This window comes from Vicugna pacos, unplaced genomic scaffold (assembly GCF_048564905.1).
Source record: "Vicugna pacos unplaced genomic scaffold, VicPac4 scaffold_20, whole genome shotgun sequence".
Taxonomy (NCBI): domain Eukaryota; kingdom Metazoa; phylum Chordata; class Mammalia; order Artiodactyla; family Camelidae; genus Vicugna; species Vicugna pacos.
Window position 1 is genome coordinate 76,569,972 of NW_027328741.1, and position 13,533 is coordinate 76,583,504.

General features: G+C 48.2%; 1 protein-coding gene and 1 long non-coding RNA gene across 2 annotated transcripts in view; one reads left to right on the forward strand and one right to left on the reverse strand.

The window, feature by feature from the left end:
* LOC140694022 (trafficking protein particle complex subunit 9-like) overlaps nucleotides 1-12,472 on the reverse strand; it is a 92,389-nt gene extending 79,917 nt beyond the window's left edge. The window contains exons 1-3 of the mRNA XM_072957513.1: nucleotides 12,370-12,472; nucleotides 11,941-12,113; nucleotides 7,287-7,505 (exon numbers count right to left, since the gene is read on the reverse strand). Coding sequence (XP_072813614.1) covers nucleotides 7,287-7,309 — 23 coding nt within the window. The 5' untranslated portion in view covers nucleotides 7,310-7,505; nucleotides 11,941-12,113; nucleotides 12,370-12,472. The remainder of the gene's footprint in view (nucleotides 1-7,286; nucleotides 7,506-11,940; nucleotides 12,114-12,369) is intronic.
* Nucleotides 1-13,533, forward strand: part of LOC140694045 (uncharacterized) — a 64,332-nt gene that overhangs the window by 17,879 nt on the left and 32,920 nt on the right. The window lies entirely within an intron of this gene.

The following is a 13,533-nucleotide window of genomic DNA, read 5'->3' on the forward strand; positions in this document are numbered from 1 at the left end:
ATCACACTAGGCAGGGAAGGAGAGAAGAGGAATGTCCACCTGGCAGCCTCCATCAGTTTTCTTCCAGCAACAAGGTGCCTCTAGGGCAGCCCCGCTAACAAGTCCCCCATAAGGAAAGCCGGCATCCACACTGCCCCTGCCGTCCCCAAGTAGCCCCGAAGCCCATATCCCAGCCTGTGAATTGTCTTCAAATGATCCCCCAGTTGGTGGCATCCTCCACCTCTTTCCCGCTACACACACACACAAAGCCACGACAGCCTTCCCAAAGCACAAATTTGATTACATCAACCCCACTTCAAACAGTTCAGAGGCTCCCTGGTAGAGTTCTAGCCCCACCCCAGACCCTGCTTGCCCAGCCTCATCTCAGTACATAGGTCCCCAGTGACCTCAGGAGCCCCCTGACCTGCTCCTACTTCCCACTTGCCTCCAGGTTCATTTTGACTGTTTCCCAAGGAAGCCTTCCCTCCCTCCAACCTCCACAATTTGTTCCTCTCTTCCTAGAACATTCTAGGCTAAGTCAACTTCTGACAATGCTAAGCTCTCAAGAAGCAAATACATTTTGCTTATTTATGTGGCTACACTCTCTCTCTCCTAGACTCACTGAAGTGCACGTGTTATGAATAAATGAATGACGGGTTGGATCTCAAAGGGACAGACATACCTGCTCTCGCCCGTCCCGACCCTTTTGTCTGTAGTATATCAGAAGCAAAACCAGAAGTACCTTTCCTGAGGGTCACATCTGTTGACACCCTTCACTGCCTACTGTGTCAGTTCTAGTAAAACTCAACTTCTTCCAAAGCCCTACACCCCGGACTCTCTCCAGTGTCCTCCCCAGCAGGGGCTCCCTCCACCCTGGACCGCACAGGGCACTCTCCCCGGGTCCCCACGCCAAAAGCCTCCAGGCCTCTGCCCGGGCTGCACCTGCGACCTGAGCCACATTCTTGACTCCTTCTCTTGGCTGACTCTTACTCTGTCCTCACAACTGAATGTACAGCCCATTTCTTCCAGGAAGTCCTCTCTGATAATGTCCTTTAGGTCTTGACTGGGCTCTATCTATAGCAGCAGTACATGGTGACCAACTGGGTGTTTGCCCGCTCCTTTGAGACCACGAACACTTGGGAATCACGTGGGAAGGTGTGAGAGATTACAAGACAGGTGGGGGAAGCAAAAAGCAGAAATCACAGCCCAAGTCCCAAATTCAAGGATACTTTCTCAGAAAAAAGTATAAACTATTTCACACGTGTGCAATTTGGCTACTATTTTTGTGGCTTGTGGACAGCAAGAACTTGGTGTTCTAGCCCAAAACCCAGGTTACATGCAAAGAAATGTATATATTCTTATCCAAAGGAAACCAGAGCTGCTCAACAACAGTTTTCAGTTAGAACTGAAAGGAAATTTGATAAAGGCAATCTCTCTCTCTCTCTTCTTTCTTTTCTGGAATCATATAATTTTAGAAGTATTTGCGTGACTAACAGACGTCTACAGCCCGTGATTCTGCACTGAAGTGTTTGGGGCTTAGGAAGCCCAGATTACATTCACTCTGTAAATGCAATCACACCAACACACTGATAGGTGCCGTGAGTGGTGGAGCTGATGTTCCAAAGCAGGCAACCTTATTCGGTAAGAGAACTCTAAATAGAAAGTAAGAAATGCAATGTCCTGTACTCAATTTCATTTGCTATATGGGCCATTAACTGATAGTATATTTTGACTAATGAAACCCAAAAATAAATTGTCAACGTCGATTTTCTTCATCTGACCGTTTTATGCTAACATCAGATATTAAACTCTCACTCCATATGGAAAGCTCAGGCCTATGCTGCAGCACAGTTACATCCCGAGGAAGAAAGCCGACCAAGGGAGAACTGGAGAGTTTCCCTTCAGAAGCTGCAAAGTCTGGTTTTGCACCTGTACACCATTTGCAACCACGTCATCATCAAAGGAGTTAGACGTTACCTCTCTGGGGCGAAAATCACTGCGTGCTTCAGAACCATCAAAGAATGCTGAGCTTTGTGAAACAGTCCAGAGGCGCTTAAATCATACTTGTTCTGAAAGGCTCCAAATCTGACTCACTTCACCATTCCAGGTATAACAGGGAAGTACTGGAAACAGTAGAGAGAACATGCCCTTGAATTCTGACAAGGCCCTGCTTGAATCCTGCTACAGCATTTACTAGTCGCTAAATGGACCAATTCTTTAACCCCTCTGAGAAGGCTTCCCAATCCCCAAAAGGGGGCTGTCAGCGCCCACCTGGGAGGCATGGATGTGAATGCAACACGCAAGTAGGGCGGCCGACTGGTACCTGACACGGGGCCTGGCTAGTTTCCCTCCGCTGCCCTTTTCCCCCTTTAAACTTGCACTGTTCCCCCGGTAACGATCAAGCCCCCGGAACAGACTGCCCGTATCTTCTGTGTATCCCTGGATACATGCCTTACCCTTAGGAGGCCAGAAAAACAACTGCCTCCTCCCAAGTCACTAACAATGTTCTTAAGAGTCTGGGTATTTTTAACTCTATTTTTCAGGGAGACTATTCCAGAATTTTGCAAGCACCATTCTCCAGGTTGGCTCCCCTCCCTTTGCCCATCCCTTCTCACCTCAGATCCTCTGTCTGACTGCCTTCTGTTCATGGGAAAGCGAGTCCGGTAAGGTGGGGCTCCCTAGACCTCCCTCCCTCCCTCACAGGTGATTGTGACTAACTTCTCCCCATTCCTCACTGCAACTCTAGCATCTGAGGAGTCTACCCTCCCGTACCCTGCAGACTCTGCACCTTCCCAAGACGCACACATGGCCACGACCCTCCCTTCAGATTTCTTCCTGGCTGGCCCTGCCCAGCCCCTGGCCCCTTAAGGATAACTGGCATTGCTTTGAAAATGGCAAACGCCACTGACTGACACACCAAAGCTGTATGGTCTGGGCTTTCCTCCAACCAAGACACAGCCCTGCCCCCCCTCAGCCTCAGTCTGCAGCTCTCGAGATGATCTAATTCACATGCAAGGCTGTGAACACCAGCTAAGAATGACGACTCCCAACGTGTATCTCTAGTCCGGCTCCTTCACCTGAGCCCCAGGCTCATCGACCCGAGTGCCTCTTTGAAGTCCTAATTTGGATGACAAATGGCATCTTAAAAATGCCTCATGTCCACCATTTACTCTAGAATTCCATTCCTGGCAGGTATCTCCCAGACTCCCCATTTTAGTAACAGCCCCAGCACCCACCGAGATGTCTGAGGTCACATTCAATTTCCACTGTTCCCTCCCCCAGGCCCTGCCCTGGAATCAGTCCTGTTATTTCCATCAATAAGCCCATCTCAACTGTAGTTCTGTAGGGACCATGGCCGGAAACACACAAGCTCACAGCATGGTGCACTAACAGTCCGCCGTAGGGTGCTCCCTGGAGGGGGAGGAATCTCCTGCCGCTGGTCACCTCAGAAGGCAGTGGATTCTCACACAGGATGTCCAGGAGAAGGGACTCAAGGTTCTCCCATGGTCTGAGCTTTGAAGGGCCCGAGGTCTGGGGGAGCTCCTAATTAGCAGACACACTTGCCAATGAGCAGATGAGGATGGGGGAACCCACGCAAGGCTGTTATCACTTCAACTCATGGGCTCTCAGGAGCCACGGGAAAGGCCTGTGTCCAGTGTACAGCCCAGCCATCACAGATCCCAGCCTGCAGTTGCCAACCCGGACAGCCTAGACTCCATCTACTTGCGACACTTACTTCTGTTCTGTTCCCCACCCAGAATGTGATGGACTCATTCAGATATTCTGGCCTGTCTCAAGCGAGACAAATTCAGTGAAAAATGAAGTGTCCACATTTGGACCAGAGCATGAAAGGAGAAACAAGGCCTCATGGTCAGCATGATGGTGGTGGCCAAACCCTTCCACCGGGTGAGATGAACCATGGTGAGGGTGAGAATCCAGGGTCCTAGGTCGGCCAAATCATCTTCCTTCACGGTTGTCTGGGGTGTTGGAGACTGACTACCACAAACTAACGACACGGCTGTCAGTGGTGGATGTCAGCTGCAACAGAAACGGATTCAACTCTTTACTGCCAACATGGGTTAAAAGTAAAGGCCGGGGCAGGGAGGTCTGCACGGCTGCTGAGGCAAACCACAGACCCAGCTCTGAATGCCCACTGGCTGGAGCAGAGAGGAAGCTACGGCCCTTTTAGCTGTCCCTGTGTCCAACAGATCCAGGTGAGCCAGCTACTTAGGAGAAGGTCATGTTGTCCTGATACCCAGAAAAACCAGCCTCGTAAAGGGAACAAATAGTGTCATGGATTTTAGACCCAATTCTGCCCCTTTATGAAGGCAAAGTAAAGTAAATGGCACGGGGAAGTTGAATGCAAAAAAAAAAAAATTAAAGAACCAAACGGTGACCGCTTCCTCCAACAGCGTCCCCTGCAGCTGTCACCTCCGTGGCGGCCACTTCCTCACCAGTGACCGCCGGCCAGGAAGCGCCGTCACACACGTCACACAGCGACAGCCAGGAACCGCGTGCCGAGCACGTTTGTGTAAAAGCAGGAATCGAGTATAATGCTGCAGAGTTTGACCTTACAAGTTTAAATACTCCATGAAAAGAATCCCTGAGCAGCCGACAAAATCAATTCGCATCTTACTTCTTCAAAACAATCAAACAAATTTAATAAGGGCACATTTGTCACCAAATAAAAGGAGGACCAAACATGTTCCTCAAAAGCAAGGATTTCAACAGGTATCAAACACCAGTGGGTGATGGGCTAACAAAGCAAATATTCCAAAAAATTAGAAAATAAAAAATGACTAAGATAATAGATGGATCAAAACAGCTGTTAAGTTGTTGCTTTTTAAAGTGATGGAGACTGTACGGAGGGCAATCTGGCTATTTCCAATGCAGGGTGTGCACAGCCCACATTTTCAGAAGCAACAACATGCTCACTGGGCAGTACAAGTGAAAAAGGAGTAAAGAAAAAGGAAAAGAGGAACAAGGGAAAATTAGAATCACACAAGAACAAAAATGATTTTGACTGCATGTACAAGAATTTATGTGAGTGTGTGAGGCCAGGGACACGGGGATGGTGAGGCCCAACCTCACCTCCTGCTCAAGGGAAAGCAGGGGCCTGAGGGGAGCGGCGCTGCCGGGGGACCACAACGTGTTCAGCTCCCCTAACCAAAATTCGACCTACAAGCGTCTAGGCAGCTTTTGAGCTACAAATTGTTGTCGCATTTCAGTCTGGACCGTTTTACTCACTTCCACCAAGAGTAGCAGGAGAGAATGAGGCTCTGCTCCTGCACCAAAGCATTGTTTAAAAAATTAATGACTGTGGAATAGTAAAAGAAACAATGGAGTAAAAGTGACTGGAGGAGAATGTGCTTGACCCTAGCTCACTGGCCGCGTTATCTCAATGACGTTCAGATCCTGGCTGAGCCCTTATGGTATCACAATAGACAGACCCACAAGGAGGCAGGTTTAATGTGCTGAACCACTGTGGGCTAAGTACACATCCGGCTACTCTGCCAAGTCCCAAGGGCAGACTTCAAAAGGCAAAAACAAGCTGGCATTCTCTGGTGGGTCTGCAGACTCAGAGACAAGCATTTGTTGAGCAAAAATGTCACCAGTGCCTCCTATGACAAAAGAAGTGGCACTGGCGTGGGGGCTGGGGCAGGGCTCCAGGCTTCCACTGCTCACTCACCACTCTGTCCAGGGGGAGAAGGTGGTCCCTGCTTAGGTTTCGCTGATGCACCTACCTTGACTAATGTCTGGGGCCTCAGCAGGAGTTGACAGGTGAGGTGAACAGAGCCAGACTCTGTGTAGCACGGTGCTGGGAGCTATGCCCTCAGCAGTGCCCAGGCTCCTAAACATGTCAACTCATCTCCAAGAAGCAGATGGGGAGTGCGGGCATGTAGATCACAGGGCCCTGTGAGGACAAGTACAGATCATGGCCACGACATGCCTCTCCTCTTCCTTAAGCCATAGAGGTATTTCCGGGGAGGAACAGAAATTTCATCCAGAGCCTGCTAGGTGGGCTCTCGCAGGTGGGACTAGTGTCCCCTGTGCTTCTCACTCACAGGGCTGGTCTAGACATTCTTTTAATTAATTCTCTAGCATCTTCTCCTCCAACTTACCAACAACCAGAAAGTAGGATCTGATCTTAGGTAAGTTCAAGAATCACAGAGCACCACCTCCAAAGCGGGCCCGGTAGCACATGCCAGGTCTTCTGACCGCCACCTGTGGGACCACCATGAGCCCTCTCCAGACGCAAGGACCGAGGCCGTAGGCCGGGGGGACACAGCTTCCCTCACTCACCCCAGCAAAGGGGGACCACGTCTCGGCAAAGGCATCTCACCCCCTTCAGCCCGAGGGACAACACGATAGATATATGGGGAAACACAGCAGAAGGTGGGGGGTAGGCAGCCCAGAAGAGCTCATCTGTACTTCCGAGGCAAAGTGGGGCCATTGACTTAATCACAGGAAAAAGTGGGAATGAACATTTCCCTGCTCTGTCCCATACACCGTGATACGCCTTTCCCTGCATAAGGAGTTCATTAGGAAGTCCCTGGCGGTGTTTCTGATGTCCTAACTTGGCATGGTGGCTGTCGGGCAGGAAGAGACGGCCTGAGCTGAAAAGGTGCTGGGCCTGGGAGGCAGGTGACAGCGGCTCCAGCCGCAGCTCAACCAGCGCCTCGTTCTGCCTCTCGGGGCTCAGCATCTCATCTATAAGCAAAGGGATGAGCATGTACCAGGACAGGCTGCCCAACAGAAATGAAATGAGAGCCATGTAAAGAAAGTTTCCCAGTTGCCACGTTTAAAATTTGAAACAAAGAAACAAACCAACAAACAAAAAACAAATACTAGAATGTGATTTTAAGAACAGATCTTACTTAATCTACTGTATGTAAAATACTATTATTTTGACATATAATCAATATAGGAAGTAAAGAGATAGTTTATGTACTTTTACTAGACAAGCCTCAGCGTCTGATGTGCATTTGACCTACAGCACATCTCAGCTCAGTCCAGCCTCCTCCCCAGTGCTCCTAGCATCAGTGGCTTTGGCTACTTTATTGGACAGCAACCCCAGGGGTCCCACCATGGTCCTGGCTGTAAAGCGGGAGTAAGTGTCCACACTAACCCTAAAAGGATCTCTCTGAAATAAAGGCGGATTCACTTTGAAATGTCTGTAAACCGGCGGGCTGCACCTCCCTCCCCCCTTGGCTACAAGATTGACTTCTTCCTTGCTGATCCCTTTCTGGATGTAGGGAAGCAATCCAGCACACAGCCAAGGTGGACTGGCTTCCAGGTAAACTTACCTGCTGTCTGTGTCCAGTCCCATGAAGTCCTCCTTCTCAAACGGGATGCAGGGGAGGGGGATCTTGTCCCCAGAATTCTTGGGGCCACCATCCAGCCACTTGGACTTGAGCAAGATGAAGAGTGACTCAGTGAAGTCCTCGATCCTCTTCTCCACCACCCTGCAGTACTCTTAGATTGAAGGCAACGTCGGTGCGCGTCTGCTCGGCTACCTTCCCATGCTGCACAAAGACAAAAAGCTGAGAGTCATTAAGCGATGTGCCATACAGCTCCTCTGCATGTGGAACTTCTCGAAGGCCTTGGCAGAGAGACATTCGGTAATGGTGACAAGGCCCACGACCTTGGGGTTTTTCTGGAAGACGCTCCACCGATTCTCGGGCACATAGCGGTGCCTGTAGTGGATACAGAGTGTCCACTGGGAGCCACAAGGGCTGATATGGCTCACCGAGGTGAGTAGCTGATAGATGCAAAAGAAATTCTCCTCTGAGATGATCTCTATGGATTGGACCACAACGGGACGAGTCTGGTGGTCCTCAGCACACTGCACGTAGTCAGGGATGCTCATGTTGCAGGCCCTGCCGAGAGGGGAGAGGAGATCGAGGTACATTCTCTGCTGTGTGCTACGGGCCCATCTGGGTTGCGGTGACCTGGTGTGTACCAGCCAGAAGACAAAGGAAGCCAAAGCAAATCCAAGGGTACAGTTTGTCCTCAGAGTCTGCATATGGCTACTGTAGCTCGATCACATTACCCAGCTTTTGGTCTAGGCTTCCTGCCTCTGCAGAGAAAGGTCATTTCTTATTTTCTATTTCCAAGCACCTAGCAAGGCCCTGATGCAAAGTCACTGCTCAAAAATGCTGAATAAAGAAATGAACAAAGGAAATGCTTCCCCAACCCCCTTCAGCAGAATATAAAGAAAAGGACCACAGTAGGATCAAAAGATCTGGATTCCTATTCAATTTATTTGAACTCCTAAGCTTCATAATAATGGATAAGAAAACTTGCCTTGGGGTAGAGGGTACTGTTCATTGGTAGAGCATATGCTTAGCATGTACGAGGTCCTGGGTTCAAACCCCAGTACCTCATTTTAAAAATGAAACAAGTAAATACACCTAATTACCCAGCTGAAAAAGTATTTTTTAATTCAAAAGTCAAAAAACACCTTGCAATTGACACAACATTGTAAACTTGACTATACTTCAATTAAAAAAAAAAGCCTTGCCTTACAAGAATATATCTGGATTACGGATGTTTGAAAATTTAAAATGCATAGGGTACCACCTGCATAAAAGGAGGTGACTGTACACATGTTCTATCCCTCCTTTATGAGTTATACTTCCTTTGGGGGGGTTACAACCTCTCAGAGCTAATTTTCTCAGATTAAAAAATATAAACATTACCTGATTCTCAGTACTGCTGAAGAATCAGATAACTCTATGAAAGCATCTGACCCACAGAGTTTTCTCAATAAATGTTTGTTGAATGAATGAATAAACAAGCAAAGTGAATGCTGCTCCCTGCCACAAACCATCATAATGGTACTGCCTGGAAATCCCAAGCCCACGTTCACCCGACTCTGCATTAACAATGTGGGTGACCTGGACAGGCCTGTGTGCTTCTCGAAGCCCCAGTTTAATCGTGAATAGAAATAAGGGCAATAACACAAACCTCAAATTGTTAGTGAGTCAATAATGAATTGTACCCCAACACTGCAAGATGGAACCATTAAGAAAACTGGGCAAAGGGTCCATAGGCCCTCTCCATATAATCTCTTACTACCACATGGGAATCTACATTACATCTCAAAATTAAAAGTCTAATATTTTAAAGAGGTTATCGAGGTTAGGTGAGCTCACTGTCTCAAATAAGGAACACACAGTACAAATAGGACAATGCCCAGCTCATGAGATACACTCAGTTAACATTCCCACTGAGCCCACTAGTCCCTCCAACTTCAGAGCAAGAGGATGGGTCCTCGTGGCAACAGGCCACAGCACCTGAAGCTAACAAAGCTAATGGTGTCCACTTAAAAGAGCCCCTGTCACCACCCTTGTTCTAATTTTCTATTTGTAATTTTTTTCTTTTCATTAAATTGGAACTCCAAATTGCATAGAATTCTTACCAGATATCATGATGGCAGCCCTTCAAAACCTGACCACAGAGATCATGAGGGCAGCCCTTCTTGGTGAAACAATAAAATGAAAAGCCATTTCCACAAGACCTCTGTGTAAATCTACTAGGGAACTTCATCCTGGACTGAGGAAGAGGACTGGGGAGTAGGGGGTAAACTGGGACACGGAGAAATATGGGCCACCTGTCCCACAATGGACTTTAGACTCACCCTCACCCTCCAGGAACGTCTAAATACACACAGACAGAGTGCTATGGACAAGAATTTTTTTTAAACAAATCCCTGAATCCCTAGCAGATCTTGTTTCTACCGAGACACAAATGTCTTATTTGTATAATGTTTCACAGAAGCCTTAAAATATTATCACCCCAACTTGACACATCAAGAAACTGAGGTAGAGAAGTTTATCACATTCTACAAGATTAGAGAGAGGCCACGTCAGACACCGTATTTAAATCCAAGTCCCTGCTCCGTTGCTCACACTAGAAAGTGTGACATACTGCCCCTTTCCTGCCCTCTCCCTGCAATAAATCTCTGAAGAGTCTTTTCTGTGTCACCTGCAATCAAAATCACATCAATTTTTCACAAAGAGCTATGTCACTCCTTGGAGGACATACCAAAATCTAAAGGGTTGGGTTGAGAGGAGATATTTGCATTTTCTGTTTCTCAAAGGAAACATGGCTTTAAAAGAAACTGAAAAGTATTTATCTAGTCTAAGCGCTCATTGTGCACAGAAAGAAACGGAGGCTCAGAGGAGAAGAGGAAAGGGCGTTATTAACAAATATTGCCTCAGTGCAGCACCAAGCCAGCCCTGGGCACTTCTGGGGGAGGATCTGGAAGGCCCAGGAGAATGAGTGTTAGAAAATAGAAAGAGAAGAAGAATATAAGGCCCCGTCTCTACACCACCATACCATGAATTTCCACCAAATTACCCAGTATGGGTGCAGCCAAAATTAAGGTTCTCTAAACAGGTTATTGAAACCTGGAATTCTCAACCATAGTGGAAATTCCAGCATTTACTGTGCTTTTTTCCCAGTTCAATCATCAATTCAGTGGGCACTCTGTACCAGGGACTACACGAGACCTGGAGTTCTCCCAAATAAAGATCTCTATTACCACGTGTGCAAACCACATAAAGGCCACCAGAAGAAAAGCGCCCACAGATAAGATGGAATTACTGAAACTGAAAGCAGCCAAAGAGCATATATTACTAGGAAAAATGGTGCTCCTATAAATGGACTCATGGACATAGAAAGCAAACTGTATTTAGCAGGCAGGAAAGGAGGGATTAACAGATACAAATTAGTAAATATAAAATAAATGACAAGGACCTGCTATATAACACAGGGAACTATATTCAATTTCTTGTAATGAGTTATACTAAAAACAATCTAAAACATATATATACATATGCATATGTTTATAACTGAATCTCTGCTGTACACCTGAAACTAACATTGTAAATTGACTACACTTAAATAAAAAATAATTTAAAAAATAAGTAAAAATAAAAGCAACGCCATTAAGAAAAAATAAAAGAACACTCTAATCCCCTTAGCTGTAGGTGGTGGAGAATTCTGGTTGCAAACACCAAGTCCACTGGATCACTCCAGCAATGGCTGTCACTCTTTCTGACCATCAGAGAGTCACTTGTTTCACTGAGGTTTCTTTTCTCTTCTGTGAAAGGCTACAGCTGCAACTAACGATGTATAGAATCTCATCATTCACAAGCCCAACAAGTAGTGAGGACTTCCCATGGGCCAGGCTCTGGACAGAGGAAAATATAGGGTCCGAAATATATTCATGGGTAGAAGAAGTTTGTGCCATAAAGACGTTAATTCTTCCTGTTTTGATAGACAGATTCATTGCAATTCTGATTAGAATTCCTACCAGATTTTTCTTGGAATGTAACAAGTGAATTTATGGTCAAGATTAGCCAAGAAATTTCTTTAGAACCACCACTGGGGAGGGGTGGATAGGTCATTAATTTCCACTGCTCTTTCTGAAGTGATAAAAACGTTCTGGAATAATAATGGTTGCACAACTGTGAATATGCTAAAAGCTGCTGAATTGTACCATTTAAATGGATGGAATTCATGGTGTGTGAACTATATCACAATAACGCTGTTATATGAAAAAATATTTCTTGACAAATATTTTTCTTTTTATACCACTAGTCTGTCCCACAATTTAAGAAAAACAAAAAACCAATACAAACCAAACTGTGCCAGGAGTTCTTTAGGACTGCAATATCCCTGGGTCTCCAAGGCCTCTGGTGATGCTGTTCCTGTTAACACACACTAGCTGGGCTGGGCTAGTTAGGGACTGTAACTGTCTTTTTAAAATCGACGGTCACACGTTTCACCCTTGGAGAGGGAAGGAAGGAGGATATCACAGCTTCATGCCTTCAGCTCATTTTTAACAGAACCAAGCCCTGCTTTCACCACTGTTAATCCCTCTCACTATAAAAACACGTGACATCAACAAGCACCGCCATCATAACACCTGAAAGTGTTCAAGGAACTTACCTGCGGCAGAAACACTGAGGGAGGAGACAGAAGCTTGCTCAGCACTGATGCTCCCTTTTCCCGACTCCACCAGGTGAAGCTGGGCGCTACAGCCAGAGGCTCTCAGCCCGGGGAGCAGCACACACGCCACTGAGCTGGTCCTGAGGGAGGGTGAAAGGGAAAGGAGGGCAGCCCTAGGGGGGAGGGAAAGGGGGGGTGCGGGCTGCAGCCCCGCTCGGAGGCCAGCCCCAGCACCAGCATAAGCCGCCCGCTCCCGTCCAGGTCCGCAGACGACGCCCGCCCGGGAAACAGCCCGCCCATTGGTGGGGACGGGCAGGCGGCCGAGGAGAGGAAGCCCGGGAGGAGAGGACTCGCGGGCGGGAGAGGGGAAGGGGACGCCAGCCGTGGACTGAGGGGATCCCGGCTGCGTGAGAGGTGGCAGGCGCACACCTGGACCTGGACAGCTGTGGCCGGGGCGCCGGGGCAGGTGGTGCTGTCAGAAGGGTCTGGCCAGAGAAATTCAGCTGAACACGGGCTGACTGGCCCCCTTGGGGGCTGTGAAAGGCGGATCACCCTCCCGAAGCCGCCTGAACCCTTTCCCGGGAGCCCCCACCTTGCACTTCCACAGCCAGAAGCCCCGGCCCCAGGCAGGAACCAAAGGCCTAACGGGCGACAGAGTTGAGAAGCATTTGGGGCCAATCACCGGCTCGGACATGGAGCTTCGAACCAGCGGACCACCAGGCACCGACAGCGCATGCGCAGGAGGGACATGGATCCTCTCTGGATTCTGCGAGAGAAGGTGGGACAGCGAGGGAGGGAGAAGATGGGGGCGGGTGGAGAAGAGGGGAAAAGTGGAGGGATACAGATGGACAGGAAGAGCAGAGAAGGGATGGGTCTGGATAGGGGAGTGTCGTAGCGGAGTTGGAGAGAAAAAGTTTTACCTCTAGGGCACCCTGAGATGGCAGACCTACCTCTGTACCCTTCTGTAACCGTTCAAGTCCCGCAGCTCATGTTTTACCTCCCTGATCCAGCCCTCCATCAGATGCTTCTGCAGAAACACTACGGGGATCACACCCGTTGCCCCCATGCGGAGCTGGGTTTTCTGTTGCTCTGAGAACCAAGCACCCGCAGGTGTTGTCGCTCAGAACTTCCTTGGGAAGAGCACATATTCCCCTTTTACACGCTGGGAAACAGGCAGGAAGGATCACTGCCTTAGCTCCACTGTCCCAGGTGTTGGGCTGGGGGGAGTGGTGTGGTACAAGATCAGAGCCCCAGACAGAGCAGACTGCCTGAGTGTTGGTGCATAGTCCCCATCCCTCCTGGGTAAACCATACCCCACCCTAGTGGAAACATCAAGGGCTCACAGTGGTTTCCTGGGGGTGGGAGAGCTGTCCTCATGTGAAGGAAAAGTCCAGCTGGGCTAACAAGCTAAGTCACAAATCTAAGTGTGATAAGTGTCGGTTTACTGATCTAAATTCTGCTGGGCTATCTCGTAAATCTGAAGTTTAGTGTCAGTTTATTGGGCTAACAACCTAACTCGTAATTCCAAGCTCAACAAGTGTCAGTAACGTGATCTATTACAAATTGATAAGCTCCAGTGTACTGATTCCTTGC